This window comes from Centruroides sculpturatus, unplaced genomic scaffold (genome assembly GCF_000671375.1).
Source record: "Centruroides sculpturatus isolate CEXI.00-Female unplaced genomic scaffold, Cexi_2.0 scaffold259, whole genome shotgun sequence".
NCBI classification, from domain to species: Eukaryota; Metazoa; Arthropoda; class Arachnida; order Scorpiones; family Buthidae; genus Centruroides; species Centruroides sculpturatus.
Genome location: NW_019384410.1, coordinates 197,156 through 221,437, shown reverse-complemented (window position 1 = coordinate 221,437; position 24,282 = coordinate 197,156). Strand labels below are relative to the sequence as shown.

Below are 24,282 nucleotides of genomic sequence, written 5' to 3'. Positions count from 1 at the left end.
TCGACTATTGGAGAATACGTGTCTAGCAACTAATTCGTCTTCTAACTTGTTATACAAAGCCATAAATTAATTAGAGTACATTAATTTTAAATTAATCACCCGTTAGAAACCGTCGAGATAATTAGAACTAAAATTAATTCATTTATTTTTTTTTAATGCAATTTTATCTTTAAAATAAAAATTATTTAATATATTATAAATTTAGTAAATTATATGAAGAAAAATTATATAAAAGAATACAAGTAATTGTTTTATTAACACAAGCGTAACAATCAACGTAACTAAATTCTTCGTAAAGGGGGAAGGATCTGAAGTTAAAATTTAATAGTTTCTCTTTTAACACTCGGTGAAACTAGGCAACGTGCCTAAGGCCTCGTCTTCTCGAGGGGGCCTCAAAAATTAAATAGCGTATTATTTAAGAGTATAAAAAGTATATATTATAAAGAAAAAAATGTGTTATTATTTAAGGAGTTTATTGTCTTTTTAATATTAAAAAAAACACTTTTACATAAAAGGCCTTACTAGGGCCTGAAAGGGACATAATCCTTTACTGTTAACACTTATATAATAGATATAAATACACATAAATTCATACCACAATTTAATTATATTTTTTTTCTATATTTATCAGTTTTTATTAAATTTCTCATTACAAAAGGGGTGATCCTCCTCTCGGGCCCTTCCCTGGTTAAGCCAGTGATTCGAACCTTTCTAATCAATCGATCAAACCTTACAAAACATCATAAGGTTTGCCACTAACAATAAATCGATTCGTTTATTAATAGTGTTCATTGTCAGAATTGATGGTCTAATGATCAAACCTTATAATGCTGACGATTTTTTCGAATAATAATAATAAATTTCTTTCAAAAAATCAATATATACACCTATATATATATAGTTATAAACTATTTTAATTTTATAATTTCTATTATAAATTATATAAAGATGAGTTCTAAGTGTATGAAGTAGTCTACTTATGTTAATAAGCTTATGCTTTTCATCACTGTGGATCTCATTTGTCAATAAAAGAATATGCTTTCTAAAAATAGAGATAAGAAAGAAGTGTGTTCACTTAATCAGTTCTCATCATGATTACATGAATGCACTGTCGAAGAGAGAGAGATTGGCAATAGTGTTTGATCACAATACAATTTAAATGTACTATACTGGTTTTACTATAAAACTGAGAGGATAAAATATAGAAAAATGTATATTTTATTACATTAATTAACACTATTTGAATAACTTTTTAAACACGTAAACCCCCCCCTTACATTAGCTTATTAAATATTATAAAAGAATAGAATGTTTTTTTAAAAAAAATTGTTAAATAATTACACTTAAATAATGAGAATTTTTCTTTAGTACACTGTGGTAAAATCTATTTGTGGTAGGTATTATTATAATTACTTCAATTAACTTGTCTGTCCTATATCTACCCTAGGGATAAGCATATTCATTTTAATAAAGATAAAATCAGATCGTAATGAAGAATGTTAAATAATAAATATTTTACTTAGAACTTGATAAATCGATTTAGAGTTAAGTTAATTAACTAATACAAAAGTCGATTAATCTATAAAGTTAATTATAATTACTAAAAATAATAATAATTGATCACATTTATTAACTATATAATGAGATAAGTATAAATAAGATTAAAGATATTTATTCTGTTGGTCTTATCGCTTGTTTTAGTTTTAAATTCGCATCAGATTCTTGCCATTATCCTTTATTTATCGATTGATTATTGATGGATAATTAAGTAAATTTACAATAAACAATACCTTACACAAACGTACAATACAGTAAAACCTGTGTAAACCGGGTTTTTTCCCTGTCCGTTTACGTTGATTTCCGCTTTATTCGGGTTCCGTTTTTGACAGGTTTTATTGTAAATAAATTATTTAATTAATGTATAATTAATACTTTTATAAATTAATTTAAATTTTTAATCTGTTTTAATTTATTTAACAGTTACCAGATGGCGCAAAGTATATTACAGTACCTATTATATTTATACAATATATATATAGTTTTTTTATTTAATTAAAAAGAAAAAAAAATTATAATTAAATAAGCTTAAATCAAAACAGCGAAGTAACAGATTTGACTATAAAAACAATAACAAACAAACCAAAAAAAGAAAAAAGGTTAATTAGCGCGATCATCACGTGTTTGTATCACAAACTATTATCGAATTTGACACGTCATTAACAACAATTAAGCCGTTATTTAACAAGAAAAACTAATGAGTTAATTAACAACATCTTTTAATAATAATTAGCTAGAGAATTACATTTAAAAATTTCATTTTAAAGATGTTGCTCTCGCGCTTCCCTGTTTTTCCTCCGCATCTTCTCTCTCTCTCTCTTCTCTCTCTCTCTTTCGCTGTATATTTTTTTTATTATATTTTTTACTTAATCTGAAGATTTAGAAAGAATAAAATTCATAGATTATAACATGATTTTTATTTTAACGTGGTGTATATTTTATTCTTTTCGTTTATTGTAGTCATTTGAAGTTATCGCGCTCGGTTGGACAATTCGGACATTTCCATTCTGATCAACGAATACTCTTGCAACAATATCTAAACGTTTAATGGCCTAGAAAATGGAAACCATTAGTCAGATCAGATGAGAAAAATCCTAACGTTTTATCTAAATTGCTAGAAATAGTCTCTTTCTATCGATTACCCTAAAAATAGGGATTTAAAATAGCTCTAAATCGGGATAATTATTAAGTAGTACACTTATAAAGTAAAGCAATGAGAGGAGGAGGAAGAGGAGGAGGAAGAAAAAAAATAAATAAATAAAGATGCGTTTAATTAATTTATTAAATCGGTTGTTTAAAATTTATCTAAGAACATCCTTGTTAAATTTCTAATTTTAGATGATAACCGGGATCTTTAGAAAACTCATCATTTGCATTAGAATAGACGATAGAAATCTTTACAAATGTTATTTTTTTTTAAAAAAAAAAAAGGAAGAAAAGAAGAAGAAGAAGAAGAAGAAGAAATAAATAAATAAAATAGGAATCATCAATGATTATTGCAAAAAAGTATCTTCATACTTATTTAGTGAGAAAAACAAGTTATTTAGCAGTCAGTTAGAAGAGAATATGAGTCCAGTGTCTGAGATGGCATGCGAACATCATGTCGGATGGTTGCTAAGCAACGGTTGAGAGATAGGTGCCGTGGGAAATCAGTCTTTCCCAAGTGTGGTGCCCGATCTAAAATTCAACCCTAATCTGTCTTGTTGAGGAGAAAGGATGGACGATGGAGGAAGCTTGATTACACACTGAGATGTTTTAAATTTCCTACTAAATCAGCGCCTCCTAGAGGCGACGGAAGCAAACTGGATGTTCTCTTTAACCTGTTTGTGAGAGAACAAAAGCTATTCAATTTTTTCTTTTCTTTTTTTCTTTCTTTTTTCCCCCCTCCTTCCTTCTTCCGATTTTCTTCTATCTTTATATATATTATCGGCCTATCGCTTACTGTTGACGTCTATCAAATATCTATTTTTAGACTAATCTATAAGAAAAAACATTGGAAATTTCTAATTTTTTTTTTATCTTTGTAAAATAGCTCCATAGTCTCTTTCGTCTTCTCCGTCTTCGTCACTAAATGCTTGCCGGAAAAATAAATTTAATTCATTTGTTTTCTTTATAGCAGTTTATAGTATTTACATCTGTTTTTTTTTTTTAGGAAAATTAAAGCCATTCGAATTTATACATGAATTTATACATGAATTTTCACAGTAATTTACACTTCACACGGCACAGACCTACGCAGAAACCCCCCTCCTTTTATATCGTTAATTAAATGAAAATAATTTGTAATTTATCAAGAATAAGCAGCTAATTTCTCCAATATCCTATAAAAAAAAATTTGCTTCGTTAGGTGTATTTTTTTGTTTCGTTTTCTTAACAGTTATTAAGAACAATACGTTTAGTTTATAATGGTAGAATCATTAAGTGAAAATTATTTAATTCATAAACTCTATCGAAAAGCAAACAAAAATAAAAAGAAGAAGAAGAAGAGAAAAAAAAGAAAACATCGATTTAAAACTCGTAAAGATTTATTTTCTAATGTACCTTATGTATAAGGCCTATAGGCATTGTGCTGTATATAAATCTAGACCTTCGGGTATAGAGGGACGAGCGGAAGATCCTTAACGATTTATCCAATTGAATGAGACAGACGTGACTAAAGCATCTTGTATCTCCGATCGTTCAACCTTTTTTTCTTTTTTTCTTTTTTTTTTTTCTTTCTTCTCCCCTCTGTTTTTACTCAGCATCTTCAAATTCATTAAAATGTGGTTGTCGGCTGTGCAATGTAATTAACGTTATTTTAAATAAGTAGACTTGAAATATTTATGCTAATTAAATTTTAAGCGGTTTTGTTGTTTAAGAGACTATTTTCTCTTCTCTTCTTTAACTGGAAGGATTTATTAAATGTATTTTATCATCACAATTTGTCTCTAGATTTAGTTAACTGCAATATAAATATATATTATAACAATGAATAATATAAAAATATTTACAATTAATTTCTTTAATTTAGTTGAATAATAAATAATTTATACAGAAAATCTACTTAATTATAATTATAAAATATTTTTAAACTTATAAAGATAACTTAAAATAGATCAAATATGAAATGCCATTTTAACTATAGGAGAATTATAAATTTAATTATAATTGGTCCATTTAATTATCGAAATTGGCTTAGGCCTTTATTAATTAATTAATTAATATAGATACAGAATTCGATATTAATTTAATATCGTAACAGTTAATTTTCTAACACGGTCTACAGGTGTTTTAGCTTAATTTTTATAAGATTTTTCTATATTATTATATAGAATTAGAGAAAGTAATAATCTCGTTTATATATATCTATGAAGATAATTTTACTTAAGAGAACACAGTCGTTCTGAGTTACATAATACTAATTAACTAGTTTTAATACAATATTCGTAGTTTATAAGGTCATATGTGTACAATTAAAGGCAATAATAACTACCTTTAGGTCTTAAAATTACTATAAAGGTTACATTTCTATAATATTATGATCAACGCTTGGGCCTATGCACAAGGGGACAAACGGGGTACTCGACCCTCGGATAGAATAAAAGAAAAAATTCCACAAATTATAATTGTAAAAGCATACACCTCGACAATGAGATGCAGTACGGTATTTTATAATCGATTCGTAAAAGAAAAATTTATTGATATAATTATTTGTTTCTGAGCTTTGTCCTCTCCTTAAAAACAACATTATGTGTTCAGTACTGGCCTTTCGTGAACACAGGAAAAAGGAAACTAAATTACAAAATACACAATTGTTATAAGTTTAATATTTTAGTGGTGGCCTAAATTTAAAAAAATATATATATATTAAGGCCTAAAGTCATATTAAATCCGTATTAAATAGACCTTAAGAATTAAATACAGTCGACCCCCCCTATAACACTGTTGATAATTCCGTTTTATATGAATTCCATGTTGTACGAGTCACTTAGATTTTACAAATACGTGTGCCGGGCTGTGAACGGCTCATATATTTGTAAAATCTAAGTGACTCGTACAACATGGAATTCATATAAAACGGAATTATCAACAGTGTTATAGGGGGGTAGAATGGTACTAATTTTGTTTAAAATATCAAAAATTATATTTTCTCTTTATTCGTTTCGCTTATTGTATCGGTAGGGATGACAATTATAGTTTTAGCGATATTTCCCGTATAAAAATAAAATAAAATAAGCCGAATATAATAATAATATTTATCGAGACGTATAAATATATAATTTATTTATTTATTTTTTTAGGCCACGAAATAAAAGCCGGGTTTTTACAAATGTTTTCAAAATAGACACATATCTAACGATTATTTTATTTCTTATTAGTAATAAAACAATATCAATATCAGATAAGATGTTACACTATTATCTGTTATAGATGCACTTAACGAAATACGTTTTTTCGATTTACAAAACAAATATTTTAATAGGAGATTTTTCTAGTAGAATCTTTACACTGAAAGACCCGCCTTTTTGATGCAACATCCTCCAAAAGATACGGATACAGATCCATCAAATAAATAAATATATCCTATAACTTGACGTATGAGGTCCCAATCGATTAGGACCTGGAAAGAAATCTAGTTTACAAAAAAACAACATTAGGAGATTGGCAAAGACAGCTTTTAGGAAAACGATCTCTGGAGACTTTACCAACTGTAATTGGTTACATTAATAATTCGCTGACGAGATCATACCGGATGTCTTACAGTCCGAACACGTTTACTTACATCAATAGCCCCGAGTAAAGTCCCAATTTCTTTATCAAGCTACGTTCCAGATTATGAGGTAAGAAACATTAAATACCACTTAAATTTAACGTGATCGGCAAGAGTAGGAGAACTAAAAATTTCTCTTAATTAATTGTTCGATTGCATTGTTTCTGTTTGCCGCATCCGTTCGAGTGTTGATTGAAAATAAATATAAATAAAGCTAGGTCAAGTTTTATTCCCTTAAACTGATGGTGTAAAGAATAACAAAGGCCTTAAGAATTTGAAAAATCGCGTAATCGGTTGAGGGAGTAAAGTTTATAGGAAATAGTCAGGTAGGCGGTGTTATCAATAGCCAAAGCGGAACTGGAAAATGGCAACAGCATCAGTTAGCATTTGTGTCGTGTATAGTAGCGGGGAGAAGTTCCGACAAAAGCTTTATCGACTGGTATTTTCTTCTCTGATGCTGTCAACACGCAATTGATATGTTAGCAGCCAATTTAAGACACCTCAGTCGTGCTATTATAGCAAAGTCTTTCGTCCAATCGGTGCATTTTCCAACAGCCAATCGTCCAATAGGGATCGACACACCGCTGCTAGGCCTAACTCGGCTTTACCAGACGACAGACCACCATGAAGACGGCGATGAAGACAAAGTCGTTTGGGATAGATGCCCTCTTAGCCAAAGATGATGTCACTAAGTCGGGGGAACAAGAATCTACAGGTTGTCCCCTTTCTCCGGCAGGTATATCTAGTCCTTCAGGTATGTACGGCGTGGCCCCCGTGTACGGCAGGACAGGTGACACTCCGAGTGCTGCCTTCCAATCAGCAGGCCCACAGTTCGCTACCAGATCCTACGGTGTGGCTCCATTAGTCTTACCTTTGGCAGGTACAACCAACCCGGGCCATTTTTTCTTACCTTTGCTGCCGTCCCATCCTTTGGGTGGGATACACCCGCCTCTGGACATTCACGCTGACAATTCGGGTGTGTCCCAAGACTCTCCCTGCACGGGCCGTCCACTTCTTGATCAACTAAAGAACCATCAACCATTTAGCCTCCAATGGTTATTAAGATCGGGATTGGCCTATCCACCGCCTCTAGATTTAGCAGGTAATTACTTCTTCTTTATCATTTTTATCATTTATTAAGTTTACTTATAAGATGCACTCTCAAAAATACCATTTAAAATTCTATTACATTCAATGTTTTCATTTAAATAAACCTCGAGAAATTAATCATAGTACTTAGAAATTCTCCCCAGATAAAATATTAGAATGTTCGACATGTTTAATGTAATTTCAATTACATTAAAATCAAATAAACTAAATTTATTTTACTATTTAAACCTTGATTAAATACTAAAGTTAAATATAAAATAGTTTAACGATAACACAGTAGTTTTGGATCTTTAAAATGTTCACTCTTAAATGTCGATTGTCATATTTCGGCTTTTAAATAGCCACTTACAAAATCGAGTTATGGTCTATTAGAGTTAAGGCCCAGTAGAGAAATTAGCTTATATATTGTAACTTTATTTTTGATGAACAAATTAAAGATAATTAGCCATGACTTAAGTGATTTAATTTACTTAATGACATTATTATTAAATTAACAACATTATTCTTTAGTCAGTTGTTTCTTTTTTTTTTTTACCTCATATTAAAATTTTTATCTTTTTATTTCCATTTATTATTTTAATTCTTAATCTTTTAATATAAAGAATTTAATTAAACTACAGTTTTTAAATGATTTTTCTTAGCAATTTAATACATTTAATTAACTAAAAACATAAATGAATTAAAAGACAAGAATGGACTTAAATTGTTTTTCATAATGTAAATCAAGATGATGAGGATAAATGCTGACAAATTTCCAAAATTTCGATAAGAGAATACTAGAGAATTACTCTACAGGCCTATTATTTTCTCTCTATACTTCATATTTAATGCATTGTTTAACCTCTTTCTATATAAGAGCTTAATATATGATAATACACTGTAAAATGGAAGTTGAACGTTTGTATGCAATATTTTTTTTCTTTATTTTTTTTATTTTTTTTTTTTGAAAAAAGGAAACTAGCTCTCAACCAATCGACCCTCTTATTGAGCAGCCATGTTTGCTCCACCTCTTCACACGCCCAAATGTTGTAAGCTAAGCCCTACACGGCTGACTCGACAGATGTTTGCCGTTACTAGACAAGAATATTGACAGCCTAACCTTTGCTGAAAGCATAAAACCCTCTATATAAATATATTCTGCAATTTACGATGGAAGAATGGCTACTTTTATACAAAAGGAGAAGAGAGAAAAGTTCAATTTTACCGTATTCATTAGTTCAACTTATATATATATATATATATATATTATTTTAAAATGAAGAATAAGCCTGAAAAATCTCCTCTTTTAGGCCTTGAAATATAAACATATATTACCTTATAATACAAAATAAAATTGAGTTTATATACGACGATAGAATTTTTTTTATTAAATTTAATTAAAATTAATGTTAAAAACTTATAATTTATAAAGTAAAAATGAGTAAATGAAACTAGTAAAAAACTAATTAAATTGTGTAATTAGTTGTTAATGGAGAAAACAATGGAATAGAACTGACTTCATGGTACTGTACTTATATATACAAGGATCTAAACATAATTTTCTAACAATAAAGGTGATTAAACGTTTAATATTGTTTTTGTTTTTGTTATCCTTTAGATTTTACGATTCGTGTTGTAAATTCTATACTTGAAGATGGACTAATAGGCCGATATGTTTTATTCTCTCTATGGAGTCATACACAAGCTACTTTATAGGTCAATAGGGATACAAAATTTAACTTGGGATTCGATTATTGCTAGAGAAAAGAGTATAAAGTAAAAAAAGAAGAAATTCCTTCTGAATAATACTACTAAAGTAACATCTTTTATAGATTTAAAAATGCCTTATGCTCTTTTGAGTATACGAAAATGAATTGCAGATTGTTTTATATTCTTTCTATTGGTAATGTTAATGGTTACATTATAAAAAAAAAATATATTCTTTTCTTATTGTAAAGATTAATTTTATACTATTTTGCATAATATAATTAAATATAAATTAATTGGTCTACGATCTTTGATGAAATACAACACTACATTAATTACAGCAAAGGGGTGGAGAACTTGGTTAATGCCGTTTAACCATTGAAAATGTCTTATTAAAGACCTTTATTTTGTTTAAAAAAAGCTATAATTTAATAGTATTTTAATAATAAATTTGCATAGGCCTATTATTCTATTAAAATAAGACATATTTGGAAGAAGTCATTAAATATCTATTCCTTAATTTAATCGTAAAAAAAAAACTTAATGAATTAATTAAGATCGAGTGATCAACGGATGTTTAATTTAAGAAAATATCGGGAAAAATTTTTATAAAGTTGATTAAAATAAATATAAATTTATTAATTAAGAAATTAATAATTAAAAATTACACCGAACTTCATTAATATCATAGGCCTATTGTAAAATCAATTGTTAAATGTTTACAGAATAAAAATAAACAGGGGGGAGGGGGCGGCCTAAGTTTACGCATAAATTATTCATTGATTTTTATTAAACTATTTAATACATTTATAGAATATTATTTAACTTTTATTAAATTAAATTAAGATCGATTCTATTAGCATATATTTTGTATTATAATTTAAATATTATACAAAATTAGACAATAAGTCAATCTTGTTCTATTAAAGTAATTTAGATGATGTTAGACTAAATTTTTACAGAATTATTAATACATTTTTAATAATTTAACGAAAATATCTATTAATCGAGAGTTTAATTTTAATCGGTAAATTATTTTTATAATGTTTTAAAGGCCAGTTCATCTATAAATTCACCCTGAAAACACAGGCCATCTCGAAACACTTTTTAGTTTACAGGCCTACAGAATGTTATTTTTAATTAAGAAAATCGTTTTAAATTAGTTATTTTTATTTATATAATATCTAAATTTTAATATATTTAATAAAAATAATTGATTGTAGATCAGTTCTTCACCAAATTAAAGAAAATGCGTATTGTTTTTTTCAAATTATTGTCCAGTTTCGTATTAAAATAATCCAATTTTTATAGAAGTAATTTAGTAAAGTTATAAAGTATTAAGTTAATAAATAAATAACTATTATAACGCTTTATTTTTTTAAATAAAGTTAGAAAATGTTTAAACTTTCGCACTAATCTTGTATACAGTACAGTACTTTTACAATTGAATTGTATAGGCCTATTTATAGAATTTATAGTACCATATTCGTGTAGCTTATGTTTTTTTTTTTATTTTTAGAATTTAATATTATCTATAAGCTCACTTGTTTTAAAAAGTATATCTTTTCCTATTATTTATAATGGGGCCACATATTCTTCATCTAACTGATAATCTACAACAAACAATACGTAAATGATATTTAGTTCTTTTTATTTTTTAGAAGTTTACAAAATTCTATTCACTAAACTTTAATAAATTTATCAAAATATTCTACTTTTCTTTAATATTTATAAAATTAAATTCCTTAGATTAACTCAGAGGTTTTGGCTTCTTGTTTACATACGATGATGATATTACTCGTGTATTTTATTCTTTATTTCTTTCTTTATTTTTTAATTTAAAAAAAAGACTATTAACTAAATTAATCTTTTCTGAAAGCCGAGAGATTTTAATATAAAATATTTATTTAAAAATAAAAAATACTTCTCTTTAATTGGAACTATTATGAGACGATGATTCTTTTTTAATTTTAAAAGTGCGCTCGCTCGATCTTTTAAATACTGTATTATTAATTTTTTTTTCGTGATTTTCTAGCTTTATTAGTTGATAATCTATACCATTAATTCAATTAATCAAAATTCTCAATGTCTACTTTTCAAGAAAAGTCACCAGATTATCATTTGCATTTAACAAAATGTCAGTCTGTTTCAAAATCAATGATTTAATGTTCGCAAACAGCCATTTTGTCACGAACATTCAACTAACTAAGAGCTTTAACCTCTGCTTTAGATGATAAAGAAGCCAGAAAACGATCAAAACTTTTTCATTTTTCTTTTTTTTTTTCCTATACTTTTTTCCTTAAGTGTATGACAAGATTTAGTTAGAGATGTTAAAATTTTACTTTTACCTTTAAAAATTTAATTTTATTATAAATTTAAATCATTTCACTTCCTTCTAAGCTTTTAAATTAGCTCTAAATAAGAGTTTTAAAAGTTTGAAAATTAAATAAACCTAAAGAATTTAATTTCTATAGAAACTACTTAAAAATATAAGCGTACTGTACAGTGGACCCCCTATAACACTATTGATTATTCCGTTTTATATGAATTCCATGTTGTACGAGTCACTTAGATTTTACAAATACGTGAGCCGTTCACAACCCGGTACACGTATTTGTAAAATCTAAGTGACTCGTACAACACGGAATTCATATAAAACGGAATAATCATCAGTGTTATAGGGGGGGGTCGACTCTAATATATACATATAAACTTTCTAAGTCTGTACCTTTAACTTTTAAGAATATATTCTTTTCATTTGTTTTTATTAATTTTTCGTAAACGTTTTATCAAATTAGTTACAAGAACTACTTGACATCATCCTTAAAGAATGTGGAATTTCGAAAGCATTTCTTAAATTAAAGTGTAAAAAAAAATTATAATAAATAACAAAAGTAACATAAGAGAATTAATAATTCAGTATTCATTCTTGGTATTTATTTTTTTTCTTACAGTTAAAGTAAACGTAGGTAATAAAAAGTATGAATTAATGTCGCTATTCCGGGGGTAATTGTTGAAAATAGACATATTTAGACGAGGTTGTGTTAAGTATTTTGTAGGAAAATGTAGTTAATATTACGATTTGGTTATTGGAAATGTAGATGAAATAAGGTCGGAAGAAAGAAGAAGAAGATTGGAATCAATTGGAAAAAGGAGTAGTAGTTCATAATGCACTCAAACAGATTGTAGCGATTCAACCGCGATTGGTAAACTGCAAAAACAAAGAACAAAGAAAGAATTGCATCGAAATCACATCAAACGTAAACCAGTGTCGTTCTTTAATTGGTTTCATAGTAAATTGCCGCAATTAGTGATTGTCAAGTTAAACTTCTCCATCACAATCAGAAGACGTAAATGCCAAGTAAAAACAATACGATAAAACAAAAGACAAAGTGAAAAAAAAATCCCTGGCACAATTAAAGTAATGGAAGTCAGTCTGGAGAAAACACTGAACAAACGAGAGGAAGGCGAATTTATCGATTGGATGATGTTTTTAAATCCCAGGCAGTTAGGAGAGCTTGTAATTATGGGATGCTCCCATTGTAGCTCCGATCTGCCCTGCCGTCCTCTGGGCTGACTGAGAATGCTGCATCTAACTAGGTGGGCGGGCCTTGATGTATCTCGACGCGAATGAACGATAAGCTTGTGTTATTCTAGGAAATTACAGTTGCGTCTTCCCCTGCGGTGTCTGGCATACATCAAAACTATGTTAAGTACTGCGGCATTCGTTGCCGTAATGAATATCTTTCTACCCCCTTACACACAATCTGATTGGTGTAATTGCACTCTTGATGAGGCTTCTATCTTCTCCATCTTAAAAACTAACAACTGGTATAATTAAAACAATATGAATAACGATCCGTAACGAAATAAAGTCGGATATTTTGCATGTTTCTTCTTAGTTACGTACACGAGTAAGAAGGCCATTCTCAAATGGTTTCGAGGGAATAAGCGAAAATATACAGTATATATTTTAAGATTGAGCTTATCTTGTTCACACTCTCTATCTGAAGTTCAGCAACGAGATTACCAACACCACAAATCAATCGAAAACGTCAATCGAAGAACACAGTCTGATAAAGCGATCACTTTTATGTTATTTCTCTCTTCATATCTTTTATAGGTAATGTTACTCATCTATCGGCGTTATAATTGTTTGTTTTTTACCATCTTGTTCCATTTCGATGACAGTTATATCAAAATTTTTGCGATTAATTTCTATAATGATGTGGATCAGTCGAGATAATCGATGTTTTTTATCAACTTTTCAAAGACGATTTCTTAATAGTTTCTCCCTTTTACTTATCAATTTGTCAATGATAACTGATAAAGTGTTTCACACTAAAAAAACACTTTTAAATCTCTTTCTAATTAAAAATACATTGTGAAAAATATCTCTTGCTACTATAGTAACAACATTCTATCAATTGAGACAAAAGTAAAACAGAAAAAACAAAAAACAAAAGAGAAGCATCACACAATATGGAAAATTTTTATCTATAGAATATACCGGGTGCTTCGTTGAATATTTTCTACATTTATATTCAGAATATTAAAGCGCAATTTATTTTTCTGATAATGCATAGAATACTTCAAACATTTTAAATTTAAATTTTTCGGCATTCTTAAATGCGCATCAACAATATCCACCTTTCTATATGGAATAGATTCTATTCTGCTAAACCCTAAAACAGTTGAGCAAAACATATATATTTTTTTCTTTCTATTTTAAGAAAAAGTTTTTAAATTATTTTAATAAATCATTAAATTCTAAATTTAATAAATTTAATAATAAATAAAGTAACAATATACAACAGAGGCACGTTTTCATTATAAACTTGAAAATGGAATAGATACGTCTCCACTTTTTTGTGTGTATTTTAAGTAAATCGCCTGTGTTTTAAGGTATATTTTATGATTCTTATTGATTTAAATTTTTATACTGAAGAATTTTGGTAGTATTAAACTTACTACCGAATCATAAAATATCATCAGACTTTAGAAGGTTATTATAATTTATAAACAAATCTTTTATTATCAGCAGATAAGTTAAATAAGCTACTATGAAGAGGAATAAACTTATAATAACCCATAAGCATGCCAAAGCATATTTATCAGCTTAACAATACATATAACGATGGAGTGAAAGAGAAATTTGGTGAAGAGTAATTATCGATATGCCTACGAGCTTAAGATAAATTGTGAGTAATTGAAAGTGGACTAATTCAAATGATAATACTCAGATTAATCACGGCATCACGTCTAATTCGTTTTTTTTTTTTCTGCCGATCTCATTAGATCTTTTCCCATTGTCCCATCTGCGCCGTCACCCCACTATTTACTTTCACTACGTTAAGGTTAGTTAAGCTTAATCGGGGAAGTAAACACGGGAGGCGAACGGTAAGTTGATAATGTCATGGCAGAAAAGTTGTTAACTCGGTCATCAAAAACGTCATCTAATTAGGTGTTTAGATACGACATCTGCTTTCTGCAAATCATCTGCTTCATCTGTCACATCTCGCATTCTTTTCATTCCCTAATTAGTGAACATCCTCTGATTGTGCTCGTGATTATGCATTCCTTTCGATGACGTCACCGAAATTGCTCCCAGCTACGGATCACTTTTTCCCTTTTGTTTTTCTTCCATCTTCTTTATTCCATCTAACAGTATTGTGATTCCTCTCTGGTGGTTCATATCCGCAAGTGTTTCCGATATAGTTCTGTTTTTATTATCATAAAGTTAAATTTGCCGTGTTTAATAGATAAAAAATAAGAAAAACATAACAAGATTTTAGAAGATATTCCCAATTTTTCCTAAATCTTGTTAGTATCACTCTCTTTATCCGACTAAATTATGTGTTGAGCCAACCAAATCTTGTTAAGAATGGTATAATTTGTATTCATATACGTTTAATTTCTTTGTAAGAATATCATTTCTATAATCTACTTATAGTTTTACTATAGGCCTGAATTAATTCCATTTTATTCCAACGTTTGCCTTACAATTTCTCCTTTTACTACACTATTGTGACTCATCCCGTGTGCTTTCTACTACCAATCACCTTCGTCTTTACTAAATTTCGAAACATAAAAGGAATATGAGAATTCCGTAAATCTCTCTTTCTACTTTAAGAATCGGAATATTTGTTAAAGCGATTAATTCTGGATTGACAATTCGTCCTCATCTTTTAAGATCCTTTTCATTCGTTCTTTTTTTTTTCACCCGGATTGCAGACGTTGCTGATTGCAGTGACATAGATGTCATTAGTTAAACACCGAACTGATTAGGGGGTGCTAATAGGTTGGCTCCCCAGCCGCTGAGTTGTCAGTTTGACTGATGGGATGCTGGAAGGGAGGAAGACCCATGACGTCATTGTCAAGCCCTGGAATGCGGATAGAAGCCGAAACTAATATTGTTTAAGTTTTATTACGTAAAAGACTTAATAATGAATCGATTCGTTTAATATTTTTTATACTATTTCGTACTAAATTCTTCGTCGTAAATATTAATTATTATGTCGATAGCGTTTAAAAACTATTAATTTCAAGCATTCAAATTCGATAAATATTGCGATTTTAATGATAAATATCTTCGAAAAATAGAATATTTTACTTTTAAAAAAGGTATATTTATTATTTATGAATTCGAATAAGTTATTTATATACATCCCCTCCATTAACCATATTGTTAAACTGGTAATTTTTAACTTAGTCAATCAATAACATATTTTATTAGATAATATCTTTAATTAAATTAAGAATGCGGGGATGATAAAAATTTCTGTAATTTTTCGACAAAGCTAAACAATAAGATTTGTGAATTGATTTCTTTTTTTTTCCTCCCCCGGCCAATTCTGAGAAGCAAAGTACGAAAATTATTATTTAACGTTTCGTAATAAATTTGATAATGTAAATATCAACTTGTACACGGCGCTAACTTTAAACAATCACAGTGTAGGCAGAGTAGGTCATCACTTTATCTCTTAAGAAAGGCGAACTTTTCAATTGAACAGTAACTCAATCCTTAAGGAAAGAAATAAGTCGAACCGAACAGTTCATAAAGTTTTTCGACTGCGCCGAGCCGTTGATTAGATTATCTTTCGAAACGGGGGAGCTAGGACAGAAGAACTGTACGAAACGAAAAAACTCCACTAAGGGAAGAATTGTACAAAAGACTGAAGTTTCCCCTTCTGTTGACCCCCTACCAGTCCCTAAATCCGATCCTAGCCTATTCCCCCCTTTTACATACCCCTCTTAGCAGTTCGTCGCCAGGCTAAATCACATTAGCCTATTGTTACCACAACTAGAAGCCACCTGCTCACCCTGGCTAGAGTAAACATTTCTCTGATTAGCCCGAACTGTTTAACACATTGTGCGGATTTGTTTCGCACTCGGAACTTCAACCCTCCACTGGTCTACACCCACCCTACGTCTTTTATTGGTTCGTTGTAATGGGCTGTATCCGATTTTCTGCCCTTGGAGCATTAGATGGGACTTTTACATGACAAAAGCTCGTCCTAATTGTGTATGTATTATACTATACCCTGAGGGACATTGAGTGTTTTTCGAGAAAAAAAAATAAAATAAAATAAAAAAAAAGAAGAAGAATGTTTTATTACAAGTTGAATTTTAGAGTGTGACTCAATAGATGCGAGACGTTGTCACAGCTTTATGGATCTTCACCCTTACGATTTGTTAGTAATTTAACTTTATTCTCTAACTTAAATAACTTATTTTGCCAGGGATTCTTTTTCCGTGTCCATTCGGGATTCTCTTGTTTAAATAATTCAAAATGGCGATAACTCTTTAATTAACTATGCATTTATAAATGATAATATCTTACAGACGATGATTAACAATTCGATTAAAATAACTCGCATAATACAGTTAAATTTCCAAACCTATTATTCATTTTAAAACTGATCATTAGGAAATTGGTTTAATTTCGCCTGATTACAATCAAAACCGTTCACCAAAAGCATCCCAATTAACAAAACTATATAAATGATCAAGAGATCATTTAATTTCGATAGAAAATTTTCTTTTAAAAAAACAGTTAATTAATAGATACACGAGCCTTTTCCTTTTTTACATAGGAAAAGTGCTGTGGCTTAACTAAGATCTTGCTCTGGGGATGATCTGGGAGGATGGCGTAAAAAGTACAATAGGAATGAAGAAAAATTAAAGCTTCGGGGGGTTCTAACACCAGCATAACCCCCCGTAAGTACGCCACTGGAAAAATGTTTTAAAAAAAAGAAAAAAAAAAACACCTTTATTTAACGAATTAATAAGAATTGTTTCTTCTCCGTTGTTTAGTACAAGATTGCGTGCTTAAAATTTAAGAAAGATGAACCCTTAAACTCTTTGACTTTATATTAGCTTATAAGACGATATCAAACAGAAACCTCTCTATTAATTAATAATAAAAACACGATCCGTTGTTTAAACAGAAGAATTTAAGCACGAGAGGTCATAGGTTACACCTTGGCTATAAGCTCATCGTTAAAATAATTACGTGCTAGTTTTTACAGGCCGAGATAATTGCCGCAGTGAACATGATTTAACGACAACAGTATCAGCGTCCACAGGGGGTACCACTCACTTCCGTTAATGGCCCCGCATCGTTTGGCAACCATGAAGGAAATGCTGTTTTAATTAAACGACTGCAAACGCTAATGAACTTCAAAGAATTCTACTAACGTCGAGAATTTAAGGAAAAAAAAAAAAGAACGAACTATATATTCTTTGCGATTAACCAATTACAGTCTAACGACGCCATTATTGACAGGCGCCTGGCTGTGTTTAAACATGCTAATTTTAACGGGCGCAGATTACTTTAATTTAATTTTACGGCCTTTTTCATGAACCGCGACACCTGGTGCAAAGAAATTGAACCAATTTTAATGAGAAGGAAAACGGATAAATTAAGATTTTGCCTTTGGCTTTATTATTCATTTGCTTTTATTGCAGTTTTGATCTGGATGATGCCTTTTTCTTCTATTTTTCACAACGACGAATTCATTAATTTTTCTTCCAAGTCATCGTCACACACACTAAAACACCAGAAAGTAAATTAATTATTGCTTAAAAGTCATCCGTAGTATGGAGTGATAGGCCTATAGCCTATATATATTTTTTTAAAATTAGAAATAAACTATAAAATTACTATTTTATAATAGAAAAAATCATTTAAATAATAGGCCTATAATAAAAAATACAATAAACAATATTTCTTATTGTTTTTTACAAATACAGTTTTTAATATATTTAAAAATTTAACCGTTATAATCGCTACATCGATGAAGTTTCTTATCGTTTTTTTTTTCCATTGCTTCTATTATTAAAGATAAAAAAGTAATTTTAAAGGTTTAAATATACTGTATATATAATTCTTTAATAAAAATGATCTTTTAATTTTAAAATTTAACCATTAATAGGTAATTTGAGACCGGGCAATGAAATTAAATCTCCCAGAAACTAGCATTAGCATTCTGATGTAAATTTTAATTGAATGCATTCTATTTATATCCGACTCTACTACATTTTACAAAATGGCTAAGTTATATCTGATTAAATTTAGTTAATTTTTTACAAAGAAGCTTTATTACGGAACCGATTTTTCACTGGTAGTATTAAAAATATACAGTTGATATTTAAGTACCGAAAGCTCCTATTAATGAATTAATTTGTAGATATAGTTGATTTTCTGTCAGAATTTAAGTTATTTTCCAATCAGAAGAGATGATAGATATCTTGTGAGCTGCTATGGGGCAAGGCAATGAGCCCAAATTACGGCTGCATCGGCAATATGGTACTGATCCCAGAGGTACGATAGAATCGGAGAATATTGCTCATTGGGTAGCGTATCTTCGAAATGCCGAGATAACCAGATTAAAGCTAAAATTTTCGAATTTTTGATGAAGAAAATGATGGAAAACAATTAAATAGGAGTAAACCAAGTTACAGTAATTGTTTCCACAGTTACTTAGTATTATTATTATCTTATGAATGGGATCCGTTTCCGATTAGATAAGGCTTTACATTAACCTATTTTCTTCAGTATGATATATATATATATATTTTGTTTATTTTTATTTATTCTTGGCGTCCAAACACGAAAAGGCTGATCTATTTTCTAGACTCGGAAAGGAGAGTATATTTAATACTCTCGTCATCACCCTTTTTATTGTCGGAAGAGCGCGGTAAAGCCGCTCACTAGACGATTGAAATATTCTTTTGTGAAGGAAAGTGTTCGCTTCGCCAGCCGCAGTGTGTTGCTAAAAAAGAAGTTGCCATTATTGGCATCCCTAGCAGTAGCCCAAGCAAGGAAAGAAAGGAGGTTGTAAAAGAAACGGTAGACGAAGCAGTTTTACTACCGTCTTGAAAAGCCGATAAACCCGTCAGGACTTCCAACCAACTACTGTTAGGTACAGTTGGCTGTAAGGTAATCGCCCCGATGGTCTGAAGTGAAATCGGAAAATTGGAAGGTGACGATGGGCAGGCCGCAGGGGGCTAGAAACTTCATCCCCCAAAGGGGAGCCGCGTGCCGGGGGGGTTGTGTTTGAATAACGCCAGAAAGGCCCCTAGGGAAATCACGATATGTCCTCCCTGCGGGCGCTGCCGCATCTATAGGGATGTATTTCCACAACGTTTTTATCGCGTTAGCTAGAGAGGGGGGATGCCAAGATACATTGCGCATGTGTAGTTCTTGTCCACTTTTTAACACCGAATTGGCAAAGAGCTGTCCGAATTCGATTTAGACCTAACTATTTCCCGGGAGAGACAGTTCTAGATACAAGCCTTTCTCACTATTTCTTTTTTTTTTTTTTTTTCTTATTTCTCGATATCTGTTGTTCGCACTTTAAAAGGCAAAATGCCCGCAGGATTGAGTATAACAAAAAATGCTACTTTTCCTTTTCTCTCTTTTCTATCTCTCATAGGAATGTTTTGTTATCTTGTTTTTAAGGTAAAAAAAAAACTGTTAGTTTGATTTAATCATCTCGCTTTTGTACGGGATCGTAAATAAGTTTTATATAAAATGAAAAACGTTTCTGCCTAATTTTAAATTACTAAACTTTTTTCATTTTAAAATATTTTTGAAATTTAAATTTATATTAAAACAAGCATTGACACGTCGCAAATAAACTTTATGTCTGATTGGTAGAAATTTCAAAAAGAAAAAAATCCCTTACGAAAAAACCATCGTGCACTTAAAAATTCTAGGGAAAAAAAACATTATAGATTGACCTGAAACTGCCTCAACTAATTTTTTTCTTCTTCCAAACTTCTATCAATCTATTAAACTAAAAATAAGTTCGGAAATTTTTGATCTTTACCATAAATTTCACGTTCCTCCGAAGATAACAAATTACCACTTTCGTTGTCCGTTGAAGCAATTAGTTTAGTTTAAAGATCTTATAATTTTCGACAATTTATTAGTATTTTATAAGTAAAAAAGTAATATAGAAAACACTTAAGTAGTATAATTATTATTATTATTATTTTTTTTTTTAAATGTTGTAGCCCATCAACGACCATTTGCCATGGGTAAAAGTCGAAGACCAAGAACCGCTTTCACAAGCCAGCAACTTTTGGAATTGGAAAACCAATTTAGGTTAAACAGATATCTTTCTAGACCTAAAAGATTCGAAGTAGCAACAAATTTGATGTTAACCGAAACACAGGTAAGAATTTCCTTGTAAATTTTGCGTTTCGAAGCCGCAAAAAAAAACCAGAGCCTTCGAGATTGTTTGTATCCATTATTTAAAGCTGCTAAAACTAAATCTAAGTTTTGCCATTTCTTTTTAAAAACTTATTAATCCAGGTAAAAATTTGGTTCCAAAATAGAAGAATGAAATGGAAAAGAAGTAAAAAATCTCAACAGGAATCTAAAAGCAATAATGAAAAGTCGGATAAGAGAAATCTGGATCGAAATAAATTAGAACACGATTCTCCTTCGTCTAGTGATCAACTTCGAAATAACGGAGATTCCAATCAAAATGAAGGGGATGATAAAAAATATCAAGATGATGAAAATACTAGGAATTCTATTGAAAGAAATGACTCCTACAGATCTGTAGATTACGATGGTTCTTCGAGAGGAAGCACAGAAGAAATATGCAATGAGTATCATCAAAGACAGCTCGACGTAACAAATTTCATTAAATCCCGAGGAAATAGCACTTCTGCCATCGAACTACCAAGGCATCATTTAGGTGAGACCTCGCAACGATCGGATGGCAAAGATCAAATTGATTGGACACTTAGAAACCCTCGACCTTTTATGAATTTCAGGGAAGGGTCGTCATCCGTCATTCAGACGGATACAAAAGACGAATTAGAGGTAAATAAAGAGGTGCAGGAATTAGATGCGGCTACTTTGAAACGTCAAAGACCTTATAACCAAGAAAGACAAATCGATAATTTTCATCTTGCTAGGGTTGGTACGTCGGGAGTACATTATTTAAATTCTCAAATACTTGGCACCACGGAAACTGGCCACCATCAGATTTCGGACCTGTCGGGTAAATTTTTTTCCGGATCGTGGAGTCAGAGACCATTAATACACACTCAGTCGAATGTGGTCAGGTCATCCGAAGAGAGATGAATGGTTTTTCGCGTGTGCATAGTAGAGAACTGATTATAGTGTGATCAGGCGTGTTCGTGATTATTCTAGTTGAACATTCTTAGAAATTATAAAAAAAAAGTACTCATCATCATTTGGTTCATATTTGAAAACAAAATAAACAGCCAGAACTATTATAGAGAAATAGGATGAGTGATTCTGTATTTATTTCGTGATTATAATTTTGGACATGAGATTTCTGTATGCTAGCATGTTCATTAAATGTGTAATAAATCTTGGAAATTTTATTATTATTATTACTATTTTATCATAATTTGCCTTGTCCAATGAAGAGGATGGACAGGCCGAAATTTTATTATTAAATTTTACAGAGTGGCCGGAATCAAAATGACATATCGTGCATCATTGCGGTCAGGAGAATCCAGTAAGTTGGCACATTTACCATTTCTGTGCACCAAATCACTCTGTGGTGACATTGCTTCTTTTTATTGCGGAAATTAGCATCGTTCAGTGATATAAACTACAGCCAAGGAAGCCAACTTTAGGTATTACGCATTCGTCCAGTCAGGGTCAAGTTTACACTTTTAATTTTGCTTTTAATCAATGCGCCAGGGATTCTTTTACCAGGAGCAACCCCTTGAAGGGAAACATAGATAAAGAATTAATTTCTAGCATGCCGAAGGGAAATTTCGGTAAATTATTATCAATTAGCATAACGATATTTAGCTTAATCGATTTTATGTATATATAAGTTTCATTCTCTCCCCTAAAATTAAGGCCGTTGAGGGAAAAACTAGCCCTATCGTCGCAGAGGCCATAAAGATAAAATTAATTTATAAAACGGTCATTTGACGCAAATACGTCGTTTAACAAACCCGGGTCATATGTCAAAGCTGCGATGCGGGGGAGCTAGAGAATGACCAATATTATCCCCTCTCATCCAAAGAACGTGCAGCGACCACCTCTCCCCACGCATTCATTGGCTTCATTGAATTCTGCCGAGATAGCCACTTAGCCTTAATGAAGTACGTCTGAGCCTGCGGTGTAGGATTCAACGATCGATACGGCCGCTAACTGAGTTTACGATAATGCCAAGCGACTGGGGTTGCGCTGACTCGTTGCCCCCTGCACACGACTGGCAATTAGGAAATTACATTACCGATGTCGTAGTGAATTGGCTAAGGAAGGAGAGGGAATGGAAAGGCGGGGGCGTCAAAAAGTCGATCTACGCTCCCTCTCATTTGTAATCTGTCTGCGAGACTTACTGATTATCCGTCCTACATCGGCCAACGTCGCTTGTTACACCCCTGGCGTAAAATTTCACGCTCTTTCACACGCGCGCCGCGCCGTTATCCCCCTCTAACACGGCGCGGCGTAACAATAAATCAGTCAATGTTTCTAGAATTTGAAGTAGTACTAGTAGTAAAGTTTAAACATCAACAATCGATTTATTCGTCTTGTATCTCCGCTGCGTAAATCCAATAAAACTTTTTGGAATATTTTAAATTCTTACATTTTAAAATGCCGGCTCCATCTGCTTCTTCTCTTTCTATTTGTGGATTTCTAAATTAAACCCGACTCCGCATTGTGATTTAAATTTTTAATGATGGATGATAGCTTGCGTTTAGTTTAAATTTATCCCAACCCCTACCAATTTTTTAAATTATATCCAAAACTCTTAAACGATATAAAAGTTTTCCCACAAAAAAAAACATTTATATATATTCCTTTTTATGAGTTTTAAAACAGCCTTAACAAAGAGGTTAAAAACATCTCGTACAGGCTTTGGCAAAGCCCTAAAAATCCATCAGTGGGATGGATGGTTTGGGTTCTAATGCGGATTTACTGTATCTTCAATGGCTACTTTAACATCGCTCTATTAAAGTTATGTTAAAAGCTAATAATAAAAGAGATATTAAAAGCTTTCAATACCATTCACCGATGGCACTAAACAGAAAACTTTAAGGTTATTTTGGTCTGGCATTAAAATAGATTAAACGTATCAAAATCCTATTGAAGTGGTACTTTGTACCGGACTTCAAGAAATGAATTGATTACGCGGATTAATCTAAATAGGTCTCAATGAGAAGTGGCACGTAATATCGACGTAAATAGTCCCTAATTATTCAAAATATTCTCATATATTCTACATAAATTACCGACTGAAACTACCCATAGATGTTACCATGGATCTGAGGCATTTAATGTTTAATCTTTAAAAATATATATATACCCTCAATTCTATTGATTTAAGCAAAATAAAACAATAAATATTAATTTTCGTTACGTAAAGAGTTATAATGAATATTAAAAATGTGAAAATATTCTAAAAATTTCGTATTATTAAAGAATTTCGCCGGTTTATTATTCAAAAATGTTTATTACTCGTTATCGATTTTTAGTGGTTGAGGAGATGAAATTAATTTTTGACTGGCCAATAAGAATCACCGTTACTTCTTTCGTTAAATGTCCATAATGATTTTAATTAAAGTTAAATTAATGATACGGTGACTATATAAGTTATTTTTAAAAATTAATTTGTATTTGTTTTATTATTCAAAATATTTAAATATAAAAAAAAAGTTTTATTTTT

The 24,282-nt window shown here is 30.6% G+C and overlaps 1 protein-coding gene across 1 annotated transcript; it reads left to right on the top strand.

The window, feature by feature from the left end:
• Window positions 1–6,931: 6,931 nt before the first annotated feature.
• On the top strand, window positions 6,932–21,934 carry LOC111618990 (homeobox protein Hox-A2-like). Its single transcript, XM_023360619.1, has 3 exons — window positions 6,932–7,409; window positions 20,627–20,787; window positions 20,928–21,934. Exons 1-3 carry the CDS (start codon window positions 6,932–6,934, stop codon window positions 21,708–21,710), a joined length of 1,422 nt encoding a protein of 473 aa, XP_023216387.1. The 3' UTR covers window positions 21,711–21,934.
• The last annotated feature ends 2,348 nt before the right edge of the window (window positions 21,935–24,282 follow it).